General features: G+C 44.3%; 2 protein-coding genes and 1 long non-coding RNA gene across 3 annotated transcripts in view; all 3 read left to right on the top strand.

The window, feature by feature from the left end:
* Nucleotides 1–18,895, top strand: part of LOC133213451 (T-cell activation Rho GTPase-activating protein-like) — a 651,891-nt gene that overhangs the window by 501,258 nt on the left and 131,738 nt on the right. The gene's annotated exons all lie outside the window — the stretch shown is intronic.
* On the top strand, nucleotides 11,016–12,869 carry LOC133213445 (uncharacterized). Its single transcript, XR_009725819.1, has 2 exons — nucleotides 11,016–11,369; nucleotides 12,663–12,869. It is a non-coding gene; the product is annotated as an uncharacterized LOC133213445 (long non-coding RNA).
* Nucleotides 13,871–18,070, top strand: SLITRK5 (SLIT and NTRK like family member 5). Its single transcript, XM_061355655.1, is given in 2 exon segments — nucleotides 13,871–13,915; nucleotides 13,918–18,070. Coding segments are annotated over 2 exon segments (2,880 nt in total). The 3' UTR covers nucleotides 16,753–18,070.

Below are 18,895 nucleotides of genomic sequence, written 5' to 3'. Positions count from 1 at the left end.
TGTTTTTATAACATTTAATAACAACTTGATTATGAAATGAATTATGGTATAAACCAAATTATTTTATATTATTAGTGATCTATTTAAACATTAATCGTAAGGTTTAGATGGTTGTACAATCCACCAAAGACCTTTTAATTCTTGAAACATCCCATTTAGCAGGATGTTCTAGAAAAGCTTATCACAGCACATATATTTTTGCATCAGACATACATAATTAAAAGAATTTACTATCTGAAAATCCATTTTTATATGTAATTGCATGAGTATTTTTTAAATTATAATAAATATACTGAATACAAAACTTGAGCTGACATGTTTTTAGATTATTTTTCCCATTTTACACATGTAATTATGTATTAACAAAAAAGACCACTCTAAGAAGACATTAACAGCCAGTTTTTGAAGTTTGCTTTGAAATCTAACTGCACAATCACAAATCTATTAATATGTTCTTTTCGTTAATGTGCAAGATAGCTGTCAAACACAACTCTAAAAATCACAAAGAAAGCTTGCTATCATGTTTTCTACTCCTCCCACTCAATTTCTCTTCTTCTTGAGTTAATGTTTTCCTAAGGTTTTTTTCTGCACATAGGTGCATATAGGGACACCTAGTGGCAGCAACCGATGAAAATTCCCGACTCAGAAGACCCGGGGAGTCACTAGTGGTATGAAATCCAGATCATGCTGTATAGCCAGAACATGTAACTTCAGTTCACTGTAAAGCATCTGTACTTTTACTGGAGTGAATTTATTTACTTAAAAAAAAAACCCAACCAAACGCAAAACAAATGAAACAAAATCAAAACATTCCTCACTTCCTTTTAATACAACGCATCATAGTTACAATGCCTATTAAACAATAATAGTAGATTGATTTTAATTTATCATTGTGTAAATCAAGCCTCATATTTATCTTAAAAACCAAGTCACCCCACTAAGAATCAGCCAATTCTATGTCATTAAGTGAATGCATGTGGAACTAACACGCATTATGCTTATATTTTGTAAGTATGTTTAAACGTATAATATAGAAATCCATAAGACTGGGTTTGGTTTTTAGAAATTGAATTGAAAATTTACTTCTTCGTTGGGTTTTGCTTGTTTGCTGTGGTTTTTGTTTTGGGGTTTTGTTTTGGGTTTCTTTGGCGTTTTTTTGTTACAAATTACTGCGCATACAGATAGGTTGCCTTAAATACCACTTTCAAAAAAGTAAACCCAACTCACTTTTCTCAGGCAAAATTACTCAAATGATAGAACATAAAGTGGAGCAACCCTACCCACTTATAGTCACATAAGGCTAAGTTTACAAATATATATTTACATGCTCCTATCAATCATTTACAGTGTCTAGATCCAGAAAACACTGAGGATGACAAAGTTCTTGCTGGGCACCTTCATATGCCTTAAGGATCCACATTCCTTACTGTAAATTTTATTGCCAATAACAATTAACTAGACAGCAATGTTTTCATAGACATTAAGATTCACATCAGTACTGTTACTATTGAGTCACTTGGAAGTCTAATTTATACAAAATCACTGATTTTCCATTTCTGACCTCTCTTGATAGTTTTGCTTCAGAAAAATACATGGGATAGTTAACTTACCCAAAGTGAACAGGAACAAGATAGGCCAGTCTCTATGTTTCAGGGATAGTATACTCACCATATTCAAATTTCTAATAATTAATCTGGAGTCAAAATTTTAACCCAGCTCCTCATATTGAATGTTGTAATCATTAAACCATTAAGACAGAAAACACTTGGTAATTCTCTGAGTTTCTCCTGTTAAACTGCTTTTACTTACTGTAAGAAATTCAAAGCAGAACAAAAAGAATAACCTAATAGATTTGCACATTAGGGTTACCCCTGTGTGTACGAATACGAATAAATCTCTGTATAATTCCTGTGCTACAATTTCCATCAGAAAAACTAAGATACTATCCCAGATGAAGCGCTTAGATCCACATGAAATCATAATCATTTCATTTCAGTTACTATGGATAGATACCTAATATTAGACATATCTGATATAATAAAATATTTATTTTATAATCCTAAAAGTAGCAAGCAGATAAGAGAGATGAAAATTTTAATCTAATGTATAATGGCGGAACAGTTTATGAAAGTTTAGAGATATTTTTTTCCTATATGTCACTTAATCCTTGTCATGTCCTATTGAAAATGCTGGAAGATTAGCTAGTATTTTTTGGAGAATGGAACTGAGTTGAATATGATTTTCACAAGAAGTATAATGGGAAGCACAGGAACATACAGCTGGAAGGGACTAAGTATACCCTCAGTTGTGGGTTACCATACTATTACTAGATATGCAGTTAAAAAAAAAAAAACCAAACCAACAAAAAACCATGCTACAGACTGACTCAGAACCTATACTTTTGCAGTAACAACTGAAAGACGGACCTTTAATATTCCCTGAGGAAAAAGAGGAACAAGGGCAAAGCCAATGGTCTAAGTATAGAGGACCCTGCAATAGGAGGGGAAATATGTTGTCAATTGTTTGTAAAATGTTCTATGAATTAAAACATGTCCCACTTTACAAAGGAGAACAAAAGAAAGAAAGAAATGAACAGAATTCAGGATCTAAATTATACAATAAGGGGAGAAAACATCCTTCCCGACCTGAGTGCCTGCAGTAAGCCCTTAGGCAGAGAACAGATACAGTGTAAATGTAGAACAACCTTATTCCATCTTCCTCAAAAAGCCCTTTCCTTCCCAACTTAGCACAAATGTCACTTTCCTAACAGAAGCTGTCCCATTCAATTACATAACTTTTTCTGTAAGCTTTTCAAGTTCTACCTTAAAACAGCGTTGGTTTATTGGCCTGATACCTATCTGGAAGACCTTCCTAGTTTCTCACTTTTAATTCAGTCAATTAATTTCTTCACATTTGAAGGCTATATAATCAATATATAAGTATTTGATGGCATGCCAACATCACTCTTTAGTTCACGTTTTCTGTTTTTTAGTATCTAACTGAAAACACATTTGTAACAAATCACATGCCATTTCAGTATGTATTTGGCTATGTGTGCCTTTTTTAAAAGAAAAAACAAAAAAAGTCTCGTATGTAGGCACATTTTCCATGCCCTAATTACTCTAGTTTCTTTCTGATATTTACATTTCATTTAAAGATCTTCTTTGAATCTGTGACTAAAACCATGCATAATACAACAGGAACCCATGAAAAAGGACATCCTTTACAATAGTATTAATGCCTTCCCAACTATTAGGACAATCCTGCCTACTACATCGTAGAATCACATATCTCTTTTCCCTTTACAGCAGTACTTCATTTGTAATGGCAACATACAGTCACTTTCTGATTGAACACTACGTTCAGATTTTAAGAACTTTAGACAAAACTAGAGCTTCCCAGTTTACAGGGAAATTTTTCACTCGTGAATCTGTAGATTGTGTTATTCAATTTCACACTATTCCTTTCAGTCCAGGCCAAATAAAACAATAAATAGATACAAATTAATTACTATTATAAACAAACATTGTCATGGTAAAATCTTGACATTAACAATAAATTTGTAAATGTTTATACAGTGTATATATATTTACATATATATGTTATCTCAACATAAATACAGACACCAATACGTATGTGTATGTATATATATATATACACACATGTATATATACATGTGAGTATAGAATCATAGACTCATAGAATAGTTAGGGTTGGAAAGGACCTTAAGATCATCAAGTTCCAACCCCCCTGCCATCAGCAGGGACACCTCGCACTAAACCATATCACCCAAGGCCTCGTCCAACCTGGCCTTGAACACTGTCAGCGATGGAGCATTCACAACCTCCCTGGGCAACCCATTCCAGGGTCTCACCACCCTAACAGAAAAGAATTTCCTCCTTATATCCAATCTAAACTTCCCTTCTTTAAGGTTTAACCCACTACCCCTTGTCCTGTCACTACAGTCCCTAATGAAGAGTTCCTCCCCAGCATCCCTATAGGCCCCCTTCAGATACTGGAAGGCTGCTATGAGGTCTCCACACAGACTTCTCCAGGCCGAACAGTCCCAACTTTCTCAGCCTCTCTTCATATGGGAGGTGCTCCAGTCCCCTGATCATTCTCGTGGCCCTCCTCTGGACTTGTTCCAACAGTTCCATGTCCTTTTTATGTTGAGGACACCAGAACTGCACACAATATACCAAGTGAGGTCTCACGAGAGCAGAGTAAAGGGGCAGGATCACGTCCTTCGACCTGCTGGTCACACTCCTTTTGATGCAGGCCAGGATACAGTTGGCTTTCTGGGCTGCAAGAGCACACTGCCAGCTCATGTTCATTTTCTCATTGACCAACACCTCCAAATCCTCCTCCACAGGGCTGCTCTGAATCTCTTCTCTGCCCAACCTGTAGCTGTGCCTGGGATTGCTTCAACCCAGGTGTAGGACCTTGCACTTGACATGGTTAAACTTCATGAGGTTGGCATCAGCCCACCACACAAGCGTGTCTAGGTCCCTCTGGATGGCATTCCTTCTCTCCAGCGTATCAACCGAACCACACAGCTTGGTGTCATTGGCAAACTTGCTGAGGGAGCACTCAATCCCACTGTCCATGTCACCAACAAAGATGTTGAATAAGACCAGTCCCAACACTGATCCCTGAGGGACACCACTCATTACTGGTCTCCAACTCGACACTGAGCCATTGACCACAACTCTTTGTGTGCGGCCATCCAGCCAGTTCTTTATCCACTAAGTGGTCCACCTATCAAACTGATGTCTCTCCAATTTAGAGACAAGGATGGTGTGTGTGACAGTGTTGAACGCTTTGCACAAGACCAGGTAGATGACATCAACTGTTCTACCGCTGTCCATCAGTTCTGTAGCCCCATCATAGAAGGCCACCAAATTGGTCAGGCAGGATTTCCCCTTAGTGAAGCCATGCTGGCTGTCACCAAGCACCTTGTTGATTTTCATGTGCCTTAGCATGCCTTCCAGGAGAATCTGCTCCAAGCTTTTGCTAGGCACAGAGGTGAGACTGACTGGTCTGTAATTGCCCGGGTCATCCATTTTCCCCTTCTTGAAAATGGGGTTTATATTTCCCTTTTTCCAGTCATTGGAACTTACCCTGACTGCCTTGATTTTTCTAATACGATGGCCAGCGGCTTAGCGACTTCATTTGCCAGCTCCTTCAGGACCCGCGGATGGATTTCATCAGGACCCATGGACTTGTGCATGTTCAGATTTTTAAGATGGTCTCGAACCAGTTTCTCTCCTACAGTGGGCACAAGGTCTTCATTCTCAGAGTCCCTGCATCTGCCTTCCAAGACTTGGGTGGTGTGGTCAGAGCCTTTGCCAGTGAAGACCGAGGTAAAGAAGTCATTCAGAATCTCAGACTTTTCCAAATCCTGGGTAGCTAGTTCACCCGAGAGCTTCCTGAGGGGGCCTACAATGTCCCTAGTCTGTTTTTTATTTGCTATGTACTTGCAGAATCCCTTCCTGTTATCCTTAATATCCCTAGCCAAGTTTAATTCTAAGTGGGCCTTAGCTTTCCTAACCTGGTCCCTAGCTTCCTGGACAACATCCTTGTACTCTTCTCAGGCTGCCTGCCCTTGCTTCCACTTTCTATAAGGCTCTTTTTTCATTTTAATTTTGCTCAGCAGCTCCTTATCCATGCAAGGAGGTCTCCTGGCCCTCCTGCTCCACTTCCTTCTCTTGTATTTGGCTTGAGCTTGTAGCAGGTGATCCTTGAATATCAACCAAGAGTCTTGGGGCCCCCTGCCCTCTAGGGTTATAGCCCATGGAATCTTACTAAGCAGGTTCCTGCAGAGGCCAAAGTCTGCTTTTTTGAAGTCCAGGGCAGGGAACTTCCTGCATGCTCTTCTCACTGTCCTGAGGATCTCGAACTCGACCATCTCGTGATCCAAGGCTGCCCTGAAGTATCACATTTCCAACGAGCCCTTCCCTGTTGGTGAGCACGAGGTCAAGCATGGCACCTCTCCTTGTTGCCTCCTCTATTATTTGCAGGAGGAAGTTGTCCTCCACACAGTCGAGGAACCTCCTGGATTGCTTGTGCCGGGTTGTGCCGTCATTCCAACAGATGTCAGGGTGGTTGAAGTCACCCATGAGAACAAGGGCCTGTGAGCATGAGGCTTTTCCTATCTGCCTATAGAGTGCTTCATCCGCAGATTCTCCTTGATCAGGCAGTCTGTAAAAGATCCCCACAGTAATGTCTCCCATCGCTTTTTTCCCTTGAACCCTGACCCCCAAACTCTGTATTGACTGCTCACCTGTCCCCAGACAGCGTTCCATGCTCTCCAGCCTATCCCTAACATAAAGGGCAACTCCCTCTCCGTACCTGCCAGGCCTGTCTTTTCTAAAGAGTCTGTAACATTCCATTCCAAAACTCCAGTCATAGGAGCCATCCCACCATGTTTCTTCGATGTCTTTTACACCAACCTTTCTTGTCTGATTACCTGGTTCTCAGAGACACCTCTAGTTTTGTATGGTCTACAAACTCTACTCAGATCTGCTTGCCTTATACCCTGAAACCAGTGATAAGTGTATTATGAAGCACTGAGCTCAAAACTGGTCATCAAGAAACTCCACTAAAGACTTCTACCCATTCAAGTATGTCCCCTCATATTACCTACTGTCCCCTTGCCTATGCTTATCAGAAATTTTGGACTTGCTTCTGGACTTGCAGTTCATCTGTCGATCCTTTCAGCACTCCAAGACAGAAATTTTCTGGACCAAATGCTTGCATCACACAGTACCAGATAAGCTGATGATATGATTTCTCTTGCCCTATTCCTACTTCCATTATACATAAAAATTTATATACACAGTCTTGCCAGAAACAGAGGTAACTTTTCCAGTAATTATTTAGTCCAGGCCTACTTTATTCTTAATACCCACTGAATCCTTTAACATCCACCCCACTTTTTCAGTTCTCATTTTATTTGCATGGCTTTTGAAGTTTTTTACTGTTTCAATTTTCCGTGCAAGTTTTGGTTAGTAAGATTTCTCTTCATTCTCAGTTTGGTTTTATACCTTCCTATTATTGATGCAGATTTCTCCTTGCGAATCAATATCTTTCTTTCATTCTTTATAGGTTTTGTGTTTGCCCTTATTAACTTGCTTAAGATTTTTACCTTCTGGGAATTCTTTTTCATCCCTGTTGCTTCAAAGTGTTTTGCTGTTTTTTTTCTTGGGTTAGGATGGGTTTTTTTCTCCCCCAGTGTAAATTTTCAGTAATCTTTGATGGGGTTTTTTGTTTGTTTTTTCTTTTTTTTCTGCAAAAAGTAATATCATGCCTTACCTGAAAAATAATTCTCGTGATCCTCCTCAAGACTATCTCACTAAAATTTTGTTTCTCAGTTTGCCTTTCTTTAACACTGGACTGCAGTTACAGATCCTCCACATTCTTCTGTCTTGCAACTTCACATGAAGTGGAAAAGCTCAAAACCACCAGATTAAAGATAATGTTCTGACATCTTTTTTTTTTCCGCAGATCCTATCATTAGCTAAAATAAATTCTAAGTTATCCTTGCCTCTCACTTGCTCAGTGTCTGTTCCATAGAAGAAGCTATCGTCTATCGTGTTCAAACTCATATTATCCTCAACATCATTGGTTGTTTTTTTTCTGATACTTGCTTATGATAAATCACACAAATCTGCATAATCATATGATCTTGTTACCCTTTTTTCCTGTATTTGTAGGCATTATTATACAATTAAATTTGTACCATCAGATTCATAATAAATTGCATCCCCATGAAGCTGTTTTCCTACCCTTTGCCGAATAATTTTCATTCTAGCAGACACTATCTCATCTTCACCCTAAAAATTAACATCTTTATCGCACTATTGATCAACAGTCTTTACTCCATAACAGTTTTTAGTGCATTAACATGAAATTATTTTACCACCTTTCTGGTTCCAATGCATTTATTACTTTGGTACCTCTGTGTTCCTGTTTTCCCATAATGTCTGGTTCCACACACTATATCAACTGCTTATGCTACTCTTACTGATTGAAGTACTATACAAACGGGCTAAACCTGTACAGTTACAAGTTGTTGTAGAAATAATCCATGTATTCATCATATTCTTTTGTTTAGCTCTCCTTTCTGTTGTTACATCCTCATTCACATGCTCTATTTGTATTCCGTATGAGGATTGTATGAGTTACTTCCAGGTTTCTTCCTTTTTCAGTTTAAAGGTTTTTAGGAACTCCTGGTTTAATGAAAGGCATATGAGAAAGAAATTACCAAAAGGCAACGCAGTATAGTAATAAATAACTCTTATTTCTCATAAATTCAGTGACATCTACTGTTTGATGCTCATGTGCTCAGGTTTATAATGACAGCTCTAGTTCAAATATTCAGATCTAACTTTCCAATGTAAGAAATACTTTCAGACTACATAGACTCCATTCAAATACAGCGCTGTGTCCTTTCATGCCGGTCACACATACACAAATACATATTCTGCAAAACTCCACAGAACTTAAAAGGTATTTTACTAAAAATATAATGTTAATCAGAATAAGAATGAACGGAACAACAGCATGATAGTTCTACACTAATTACTATTTAAGCCTTGTGTGTGCTACTAGAACCATCTAGCAGTCTAACAACTTAGAAATAAGATTTTATTAAATTGGATTTCTATTCATTATACTTTCAAATATCTCATTAGCACAGGACCAGAATAATTAAACTGAAACATGTGTACAATACTGACCTTTCCACGATAGTTTTTAACCCGATTTCAGGTTTATGAAATGTCAACTTCTCCAGAACAGTTTCATTGAAAGAGTTAAGCTCAGCCTAGCTGCCAATGTTACTTAAAATATTTTTCTCTCTTATGAATAAAAAAGTATTTATGTGTGTCTAATTTTGCATGTCAGGAAGAAAAATTGCATGGAAACACAGACAGATGCTATGACAGGCCTGAAAACCGGAAGCATATATGCATAAAATCCCATGTATTCAAAATACAGAATTACTAGTTCAAAACAATAATGTTTTTCAAAAATATCAAAGTCGTAAGAAACTCCCATAAATCATCCCTATTTACTACCTGTGAATTATGTTTATTCCATTACCATAATAAATTTCATGTGGATTATCAGAAAAGCTTTAAAGTTGGGGGACAGGGGACAATGCCTAGTGTGGTTTACTACTCTTTTCCTGACTAAAAGTAGTATCTTCGAACTCAGTCTAAAGCCATTCAAAACCTTCCACTGAATCAATTTGTTTTGCATCAGAACAGGAATATCAGAGATTCTTTAATAACATAAGTACTTTCTCCAATTGAGATGCTTTCCAAAAGCTTCTACAAGGTCAGAAATATAACTGGTTTATGTAAGAATGTTGTTGTCCATCCAAACAGCAGATTTTGCTTATTTGAGGCCTAGGGAAGGAGGACTTGAGTCACACTCCTATTATGTTTGCAAACAGAAGAATACATCTTTTGGAGAAGGCTGAACATCAAGAAAAAGCTGATTTTAACACTCATCCCTGGGTTTAACATGTTGGGATGTTTAAGATAGGAGTTAAGAGCTCTGCTGAAGATACAGCTGTGAATTCAAGCTGTATGCAGTGTTCTTCCCTCTTCAGTGCTTAGACATGCACTCGAAAAACCATGAAGGCACAACTACCTCTAGCATTATCTTCGAGTTAAAGCGAGATTCCATGCACTGTTCACATGAGAAGTACATTATGTGTTACAGCATGCATAGCATCTATTTGATTTACGTACTAAAACGTATGCAGCACAGAACAATAATGAATACACAAATATGAGCATATACGCATCTCTGAGTGTATGCAATTAAATTACCTTTTCTACTTTTGAAGATGAGAGGAAACTGAACACCTAAAGCTAAACGTAAAACACATTACACATCACTGCTGCTACAGCCAGCTTCGCACAGAAAAACCTCCGTGTTCTGCACACCACCAGAATAACGGCAGTTCTCCCATAAACCAACGAAGACACCGCAGCCAGTAGAGCGTCGCCTACTTCGTCGCTCTCGGTCTTCGACGCTCTCGGGAAAGCCGCACCCCGCGATGCTGGCCTGTCCGCTCACGCGGAGCCGCCCCGCTCTCCCCCTCGCGTCTCACCCGCCGCCCTGCGCTGCCACCTGGCGGCACCGGGAGGCATAGCACCACCTCTCAGCGCCCCGCGGCGGCAGCCCGAGGCCTCCCCGGGGAGGGGAACGGGGGACGTCGGCAGAGTCGCCACCACGCCCCCCCTATGGCCCGTGGCTAGAGTGGGCAGAGGGGGAAGGACAAGCAAAACGAGCCCGACGCACAGCTGCAATCCCGCTTTCTCGGGATGCGTGCAGCGAAACCCGCCGTTTCCCTTCACCACGAAATTCACCACGGTTTTCGCGGATGCAGCCGATGCTCCTGCACGCTCAGCAGAGCTGGCTCCTGCCAGGCGCTCCGTGCCGCTCAGCCACAGCCAGCGAGCGCTGCAGGGCGAGCACGGGGCAGGCGGCGCTGCCGCCTGCTCCCTATCTCGGGCTACCGGGACCCGGGAATACAGCCCGGGGTAGGGCTGCGGGGGGAAAAGGGGCCGACGTCCGGGAAAAGTTGGCCCGTGCCGGGCAAAGTGCGAGCGAATCACGGGGGGTGCAGCGACAGTATCGGCATGTGTGTGCCTGGCGTGTCCGTGACCGCGCGTACCGATGCGCGGCGCCGAGCGGAGCCGGCTGCCCGCCCCGCTGCTAGCGGCGGACACCCACCTCACCGCCCCGAACAGCGGCCCTGCCCCCGCGGCTCCCCCACACTCCGTTCCTCCTCCCGCCCCTCTCTTTCCAGCACCCCCCGCCCCGCTCAGCCCCCCCAAAACGCCGCCGCCCCGCCCTCGCTCCCCTCCCACTGCTCTCTCTCCCCCCCCCTTCCCGCTGCGCTCAGCGGCTGCGGTTTGATCGCGACGCTTCGCTGGGCGGTCTCCTCCCCCCTTCCCCCCCCTTCCCCCCCCGCCGTGCGGGAGCGTGCGGGAGTGCGGGTGGGGGCGCACGCCCCCCGCGGCTGCCCATGCAGGCGGGCGCGCTCCCGCGCGTGTGTGAGATCGCGAGCTTGTGCGCGCTCCCGCGCGTGTGTGCGAGTGCGTGTGCGTGTGCGTGTGCGTGTGCGTGTGTGTGTGTGTGTGTGTGTGTGTGTGTGTGTGTGCGCCCCTGTGCGAGCGCTGGTGTCTCAGCGCCGCCCGCGTGCGGGGGGTGTTTGCGCGCTCCGCACCGCGCTCCCGGTTGCTGCCATATACCCGCCGCCGCCCCGGCGGCTTCGCGCAGCGCCCGCGCAGCGGGGAGGCATCTTTATGGGCTGCCACCATGCTTAGGCCCTGGGGATTTCGGGCGAAGTAAGTACCGAGGCTCACTTTTCTCGCGCTCTCTTTCTCCGCTTCTCTTCCTTCCTTCCCCCCCCCCCCCCCGCCCCTTCCCCGCCAGGTCTTCCTTCGCTGTTGCTTTCCACCCCCAAACCCTCCCCCATCCCCGTCCCTGTCCCCCCCCCTCCCCAAGCCGTTTCTCCCAACTCTGGGTGCTGCTCGGTGGGATGGCGGTGTCCGGCTGGGGCTTCTGCTGTCGCTGTCGTTTGTACTGAAAGCTGCTTCGAGCCGAATATGCAGTGCGGTAATCGAAGGGTTGAACTCTAGTGGGGGAAAAAAAACCCCAACAACCCACACACAAGAAAAATCCCGATGCAAGCAACCCCTTCCCTTTTCTCCCCTCCCCGTCACCCCGCATCTTCCCTTCCCCCCCCCAATCCGAACCTCTGTAGGGAGCTGGCGAACAGCAGCACGCAGTCATCACAGAGGGTTTCCAGGGCGGGATTGCAACCTCGCATACAGCCAGCTACAACTTTATTTTCTTTACCTCCCCCACCCCCCTTTTTTTTCAGGGGAAGGGAGAAAGGAGGACGGAGGGAATACTGTATTTGCCTTTTTTACTAACCATAACTGAATTAAAGTTGTAAAATGCCTGGGAGTTGAACACTGACCAGGCAGGTTTTCAAAGGCTTTTTTTTTCCTCCGAAGAACTGTTGGTTAATGGATGAATGGATCTGATCAAGCTGAGAAAGAATATGCTAGATACATGCCTTTGAGTGATATTTCTGCTGCCTTCATGCAGTGAAGCCTTTTGCTTCGAGTAGTTCCGATCCATTTGACGTCTGGTCAGAATCAGAGATTCACAGAGACTTCCGATTTCTTGCTGCATGACTGCCTTTGCTGCAAGTGCTAGATTTGCAGCCTTGAACCTGATGCCACAGGAGATGTCTTGCAGTACTGAGACTTACCGGGTTTTTGGATGCATTCCTCCAAAGCAGATTTGTGTCATGAGGATTGGAGCTCTGAGGTGGACAGTAGAAAATACAAGCTTGCTCCAGTATCCCAGCATTTAAGCCTGGATGGTTTATTAGTCTTCCCCTACTGAAACATACAGTGCTTTTATTTTCCCTAGTCATACTGCTTTTAGGCTAGTAGAAGTAGAAGAAAGCCACAAGGAGTCAGAAAGACTGAAAGAAGGAACGGAAATGGTATTTGCTTGCAGCTAGGTGAAATTTGGGTATTAAATTACTGACGTAGGTCAATGTTAAGGTTTCCCTTCCACCCCTCCTTGGCATTTAATCAGTCTGGGTGTCTTCTCCCCTAAAGGATGAAGAGTACTGACAGTCATCGCTGCTTATAATCAGTAACTCTGATGCTTGGAGTGTTGGCGATGAGACATTTCCATGAGACCTATTTAGATCTCTCCACTTCTACCAGGCTAGTTTTGCAGAACGTTGGGAATAAGCGCTATGTCAGATATGGCTGAGACTATGAAGATGATCCGCGTGTTTTACATTTCTCACAAATTTTGGGTGAGTGGTTAAAACATTTCCTTTAAGTCTGTGTGTCTTTGTGTGTGCATGTATGTGTGTATAAGAACCGAAGACCTCTGCTTGGTGGTCAGCTCTGTTTTATTGTGCATAACTCACGGGGGTGGTATGTGTCATAAAATCAATTAAAATTATTTGCTTGTGTAAAAGATACAGAATTTCTCTTGGCTAAGTGAACTGTTAAGTGCACTGAAGTAGGAGGTTAACGTATTTAATCTCATTACTGAAGCATTCCTCCACAAAAGTCATCTGGGGGTGCGTGTGTGTGTGTGTGTGTGTGTGCGTGTGCATGTCTGTGTGGGTGGGTGTGTGCTTTGTAAATGTAGAGGTGGGGGGGGGGAAGGCATAGAAGAGTTTTAAGGAATGTGTGATGTGGGGAATGTGTCAGTGTGCTTTCTGTTGAATTAAGCTGCCGTTTTCAGCACTGAGTGTTTTTCTCTGGATTTTTACCATGGCATTTCCACCACCAGTTAAAAACCGAGGTGGAAGGAGGGGAAGACCTCGGTGCGCTGTTCACCAGAGAGGTTCTGAAGGGAAGGGGGAGTCGGGTAACAGGGGAGGTGGGAAACCTCGTAAAATGGTGCTTCTTATTCTCTTAAATTAGAACTGTGAAACTGATCTGACAGCCATTTTATGTATATTTATGGGGCTGGTCATGAAAAAGAAATCCAAGGAAGCATTGAAATGCACCCCACATGAACAGAACCAGGACAATTCCTGCTGTGACCTTACCTTTTTAAACACCGCAGGCATTTGACTGGGTAGGAGTTGCCCATCAACCTTTTAATCAATGAATGTCATCCAGTTTTTTAAAGTGTGGGAATTAGAAGTGACAGTTGTTTGGGTTTTTTTTTCCTTTGGTTAACAATTCTCCATTCTCTACCCCACTGAAGATATACATAAACTTTGTGTCCATTTTAAATTTTATGGGGCTGTGCTATTATGCTGCTTTCTTTCTTTCTCCTTATCCTTACAGGAAATAAAATGTGTGCTTGCTGCTCTACAGTAACTTTAGAACAGGACCTCAACAAAAAAAAATGCATATCTGGATGCTGCAGACGATCGTGTTTGCTTTAACATCGCTAGTCCTTTCATGGGCAGAAACCATCGAATATTATGGGGAAATCTGTGATAATGCGTGTCCTTGTGAGGAGAAGGACAGCATCTTAACAGTGAGCTGTGAAAACCGAGGGATCATCAGCCTTTTTGAGATCAGTCCACCAAGGTTCCCTGTCTACCACCTCTTGTTGTCCGGGAACCTTTTGAACAGGCTGTACCCGAACCAGTTTGTCAATTACACAGGGGCTTCAATTTTGCATCTCGGGAGCAATGACATACAAGACATCGAAACTGGAGCCTTTCATGGTCTGAGAGGCTTAAGGAGGCTGCACCTGAACAACAACAAGCTGGAACTTTTACGGGATGACACTTTCCTTGGACTAGAGAGTTTGGAATACCTACAGGTCGATTACAATTACATTAGTGTCATTGAACCCAATGCCTTCAGCAAACTGCATTTGCTGCAGGTGCTGATTCTCAATGATAACCTCCTCTCCAGTTTGCCCAACAACCTTTTCCGTTTTGTGCCCTTAACTCACCTGGACCTGAGGGGTAACCGGCTGAAGCTGCTGCCCTATGTGGGCCTTTTGCAGCACATGGATAAAGTGGTGGAGCTGCAGCTGGAGGAAAACCCCTGGAATTGCTCTTGCGAGTTGATTGCTCTAAAGGATTGGCTGGACAGTATCTCCTACTCTGCTCTGGTGGGAGATGTGGTTTGTGAGACCCCTTTCCGCTTACATGGTCGAGACTTGGATGAAGTTTCCAAGCAGGAGCTTTGCCCCAGGAGGCTCATCTCAGATTATGAAATGCGACCGCAGACACCATTGAGCACTACAGGGTATTTCCACACTACCCCGGCCTCGGTCAACTCTGTGGCCACTTCTTCTTCAGCTGTTTACAAATCCCCCTTGAAGCCCCCCAAAGGCACCCGCCAACCCAACAAGACGAGGGTGCGCCCCACCTCACGCCTGCCCTCAAAAGACCTGGGATACAGCAACTATGGCCCCAGCATTGCCTACCAGACCAAATCCCCGGTGCCTTTGGAGTGCCCCACCGCCTGCACTTGCAACTTGCAGATTTCTGACCTGGGCCTCAATGTCAATTGTCAGGAGAGAAAGATAGAGAGCATTTCTGAACTGCAGCCCAAACCCTATAATCCTAAGAAGATGTATTTGACAGAAAACTACATTGCGCTGGTACGCAGGGCAGATTTTGTGGATGCCACTGGGCTGGATTTGCTGCATCTGGGCAATAATCGTATCTCGGTCATTCAGGACCGGGCTTTTGGGGATTTAACTAATTTGCGAAGGCTGTATCTGAATGGGAACCGGATTGAGCGTCTGAGCCCAGAGCTGTTCTATGGGCTGCAAAGCCTGCAGTACCTCTTCCTGCAGTACAACGTCATCCGGGAGATAGAGGCGGGCACCTTCCAATCTGTCCCCAACCTTCAGCTCTTGTTTTTGAACAACAACCTGCTGAGGTCTTTGCCAGGGAACATTTTTTCTGGTCTGTCTCTCTACAGGCTGAGCCTGCGGAGCAACCACTTCTCCTACCTGCCTGTGAGCGGGGTGTTGGACCAGCTGAAATCCCTGCTGCAGATAGACCTGCACGAGAACCCCTGGGACTGCACCTGCGACGTGGTGGGCATGAAGCTGTGGCTGGAGCAGCTCAACACCGGTGTCCTGGTGGACCAGGTCATCTGCGAGTCCCCGAAGAAGTTTGCCCAGAGCGACATGCGGGCTGTCCGGGCTGAGCTGCTCTGCCCCGACTACTCCGACATTGTCGTCTCCACCCCGACGCCCTCCCCGGGCCAGCTGCCGGCCAGGACCACCCCGTCCTCCTCCACTGTGCGTCTCAACGGCACGGCGGCGGCGGGTGGCTCCGCGCCCGCGGGCGGTGCTGGTGGCAGCAGCTCCTCGGTGCCGCTCTCCGTGCTGATCCTCAGTCTGCTGCTGGTCTTTATCATGTCCGTCTTCGTGGCAGCGGGGCTCTTCGTCCTGGTGATGAAACGGCGCAAGAAGGGCCAGGGGGACCACGCCAGCGCCAACAACTCCGACGTGAGCTCGTTCAACATGCAGTACAGCGTCTACAGCGGCGGCCACCAGCACCACCACCATCCCCACCTCCAGCAGCACCCGTCCCACCGCGGCGGCGGAGGGGGCGGGGGGGGCGCGGCGCTGCCCAAAGTGAAAACCCCCGCTGGGCACGTCTACGAGTACATTCCGCATCCCCTGGGCCATATGTGCAAAAACCCCATCTACCGCTCCCGGGAGGGCAACTCGGGCGAGGATTACAAAGACCTCCACGAGCTCAAGGTCACCTACAGCAGCCACCCTCTGCAGCCCGGCGGGGGTGCCCCGTCTCCCCCAGCCCCCCCGCCGCCGGCGGCGCCTGGCGGGGAGGATGCGCCGGTACGCAGCCCCGCATACAGCGTGAGCACTATCGAGCCGCGGGAGGAGCTGCTGTCCCCGGTACAAGACGCCGACCGCTTTTACAGGGGCATTTTGGAGCCCGACAAACACTCTTCCTCCTCCACGCTAGGGACAGCCGGCTCCACCCTCCCCGACTACCCCAAACTCCCCGCTGCATACCCCTACTCCCCCAACTATGACCTTAGGCGTGCCCCTCAGTACTTGCACCCGGGGCCGGGGGACAGCAGGCTCCGGGAGACGGTGCTCTACGCCCCCCCGAGTACTGTCTATGTAGAGCCCAACAGGAACGAGTACCTGGAGCTAAAAGCAAAACTAAATGCAGAGCCGGACTACCTCGAAGTGCTGGAAAAACAGACCACATTCAGCCAGTTCTGAGAAACAGCCCCCCTCCCCCTTCTGCCCCCCGGTCCTCCCGCCAGCCACAGCAGCTCCTTCTCTAGAGTATTTGTATTTAACAACCACACGCAAAACAAAGAAACGTAAATGCTGACCTCCCCCCACCTCGCCCACCTCCTGTTTCCCTCCTCTAATTCATTTTATTGTAGGGTGAAGTGCCTTGGCACAGGATTTTTCAGCTTTGGGGAATGAATATGAAAGGGTGTGCTGTTTACTTTATTTTCAGTTGTTGTTCCCCCCCCCCCTTTTCTTTTTTTTTTTTCCCAGTTTTTAATGTGTTTGGAAGTAGGAAACCACCTAATGTGTACGTTGGGCACAGCACCGCCATTGTGTGTGTATCCATGCATGCTTGGGGGAAGGTGGCAAGAGGGTCTTGTCAGGTCATATTCAGGTTACAGGTAAAAAAGTCATGGTCACTTTAGGTTTTTGTACAGACATTGTTTAATTTTGTTTTCTTTCTGGTTGAAGAGTGCAGCGCACATTTTCCCCTTTTATCCATGGGTGAGTCTAAACGGCTTTTATGGAGAGATTAGCACACCCCAACTTTAATACAAGGTTTCCTTTTTTTAAGGATGTGTTTGTATACTTTCTGGACTTTTGAATTAAAAAAAAATATATTATGATCTTTAAAAGGATCACTGTAGATGTGGACAAATCATTAAAGTGCAAAGATATATGATCCATAACTGGTTAGTGAAAATAACTTATTGATGAAATATAAAAAATATTTTATTGTAGCACCTATTTTTATATGCACATTAGCATTTCTCTTCACTATTTTAGGGCCTAATCCTGCAAATTCTTACTCATTTGAGTATGTCTACTTGTAAAAGAAGCCCAAGTTTAGGCCTTCATCCTGCAATCACTTAAACACATGAAAAACTCTACCAATGGGTGTAGGCTTGTAGACTCACTCATTGAGCAAAGTTAGTCACATGCCCAAAAGATAAGGATAGAAGATGGAGAGCTATTCTTACAAGTAAAACTACTGGGACGTTTAAGTGTTTCCTCTTTTTTTCAGGATGGTGTCCGGAGTCTGTGTATTGCTTTAAAGTGTTGCACTACATTGAGAGCTTTTTTTTCCCAAAGCTGATACCGTGTCAGAAGGACCTTTTAAATCATTACAAATAATGCTAATTATGACCGAATCGTAACAGACAATCCAAGACATATTATCTGATCACAATAGAAAAAAATAATACGTTTATTTAAAAACGTACCTTTTAACAACCTCATGCTCAGGCATCTGGTTGGGCAAGATAGTAAGGGACATGTAGAAGGCATTCATTTTAGCAGGAAAAAAGTGTGTTTAATTTTTGATTATTCAGTTCTTGATTACTTTTTTTTTCTTTTTTATTAGTTAACCAAAATATAATGATTTTATAACTGTTGTAGCCAGTTTCTGATTGCTTAGTCAAGTATAATTGCACTTGTACAGATCCATGTGTTTACTGGCATCCTGAAAGACCAAATGATGGACTGTACACATTATACTTCACCCCTTTGGGCAGCAGGCAATGGCAAGGATATTCATAAACACAGCATCACTGTAACATGGGACAACTGATGTCTCATATGTATCCCAGCACATGTGATTTTTAATGGTTTCTGAATAAACACTTGATAAATATTTCAAATGTAAGATCATGAAACAATGAGTATCCTAAGTTTAAAATTTCTTGCCAAAATCGACTGTTTGTACGTTGGATTCTCTTTACTAGTAATATGTCTCATCAGAAAGTTGTAACATTTTCAGGCAAAGGCATAATGTGTTCTCTATTTTCAAAACATGACATACGGTAATTTTACCAGCATACAGTAGATGGGTCAGAGAGCAACACAGGGATATGTGTTTCACCAACATATTGAATAAGATACTTTTATACTTACATTTTGTTTCCTTACTGAAGTGTTCTTTGAGATATGGATCAGGATGAGTGATACTTCACATGTGGCTTTGTCTTTCTTCATTAGAAGAAATTAATCATGTTTGGTATTATTTGCAGAGTTGCTCGCTAGTACATTTTTTATTGCAAAAGGACTCTGTTCTGTTCTGCTTTCCCTATCCATGTACAATCTGTCACACTTTCTACAAAAACAAAGCTATATAACTGGTCTGTTG

This window comes from Neopsephotus bourkii, unplaced genomic scaffold, assembly GCF_033783945.1.
Source record: "Neopsephotus bourkii isolate Nb327-2 ecotype Australia unplaced genomic scaffold, CSIRO-AGI_Nbou_v1 NB_821, whole genome shotgun sequence".
Lineage (NCBI taxonomy): Eukaryota > Metazoa > Chordata > Aves > Psittaciformes > Psittacidae > Neopsephotus > Neopsephotus bourkii.
This window is presented reverse-complemented; position numbering and strand designations above follow the sequence as displayed.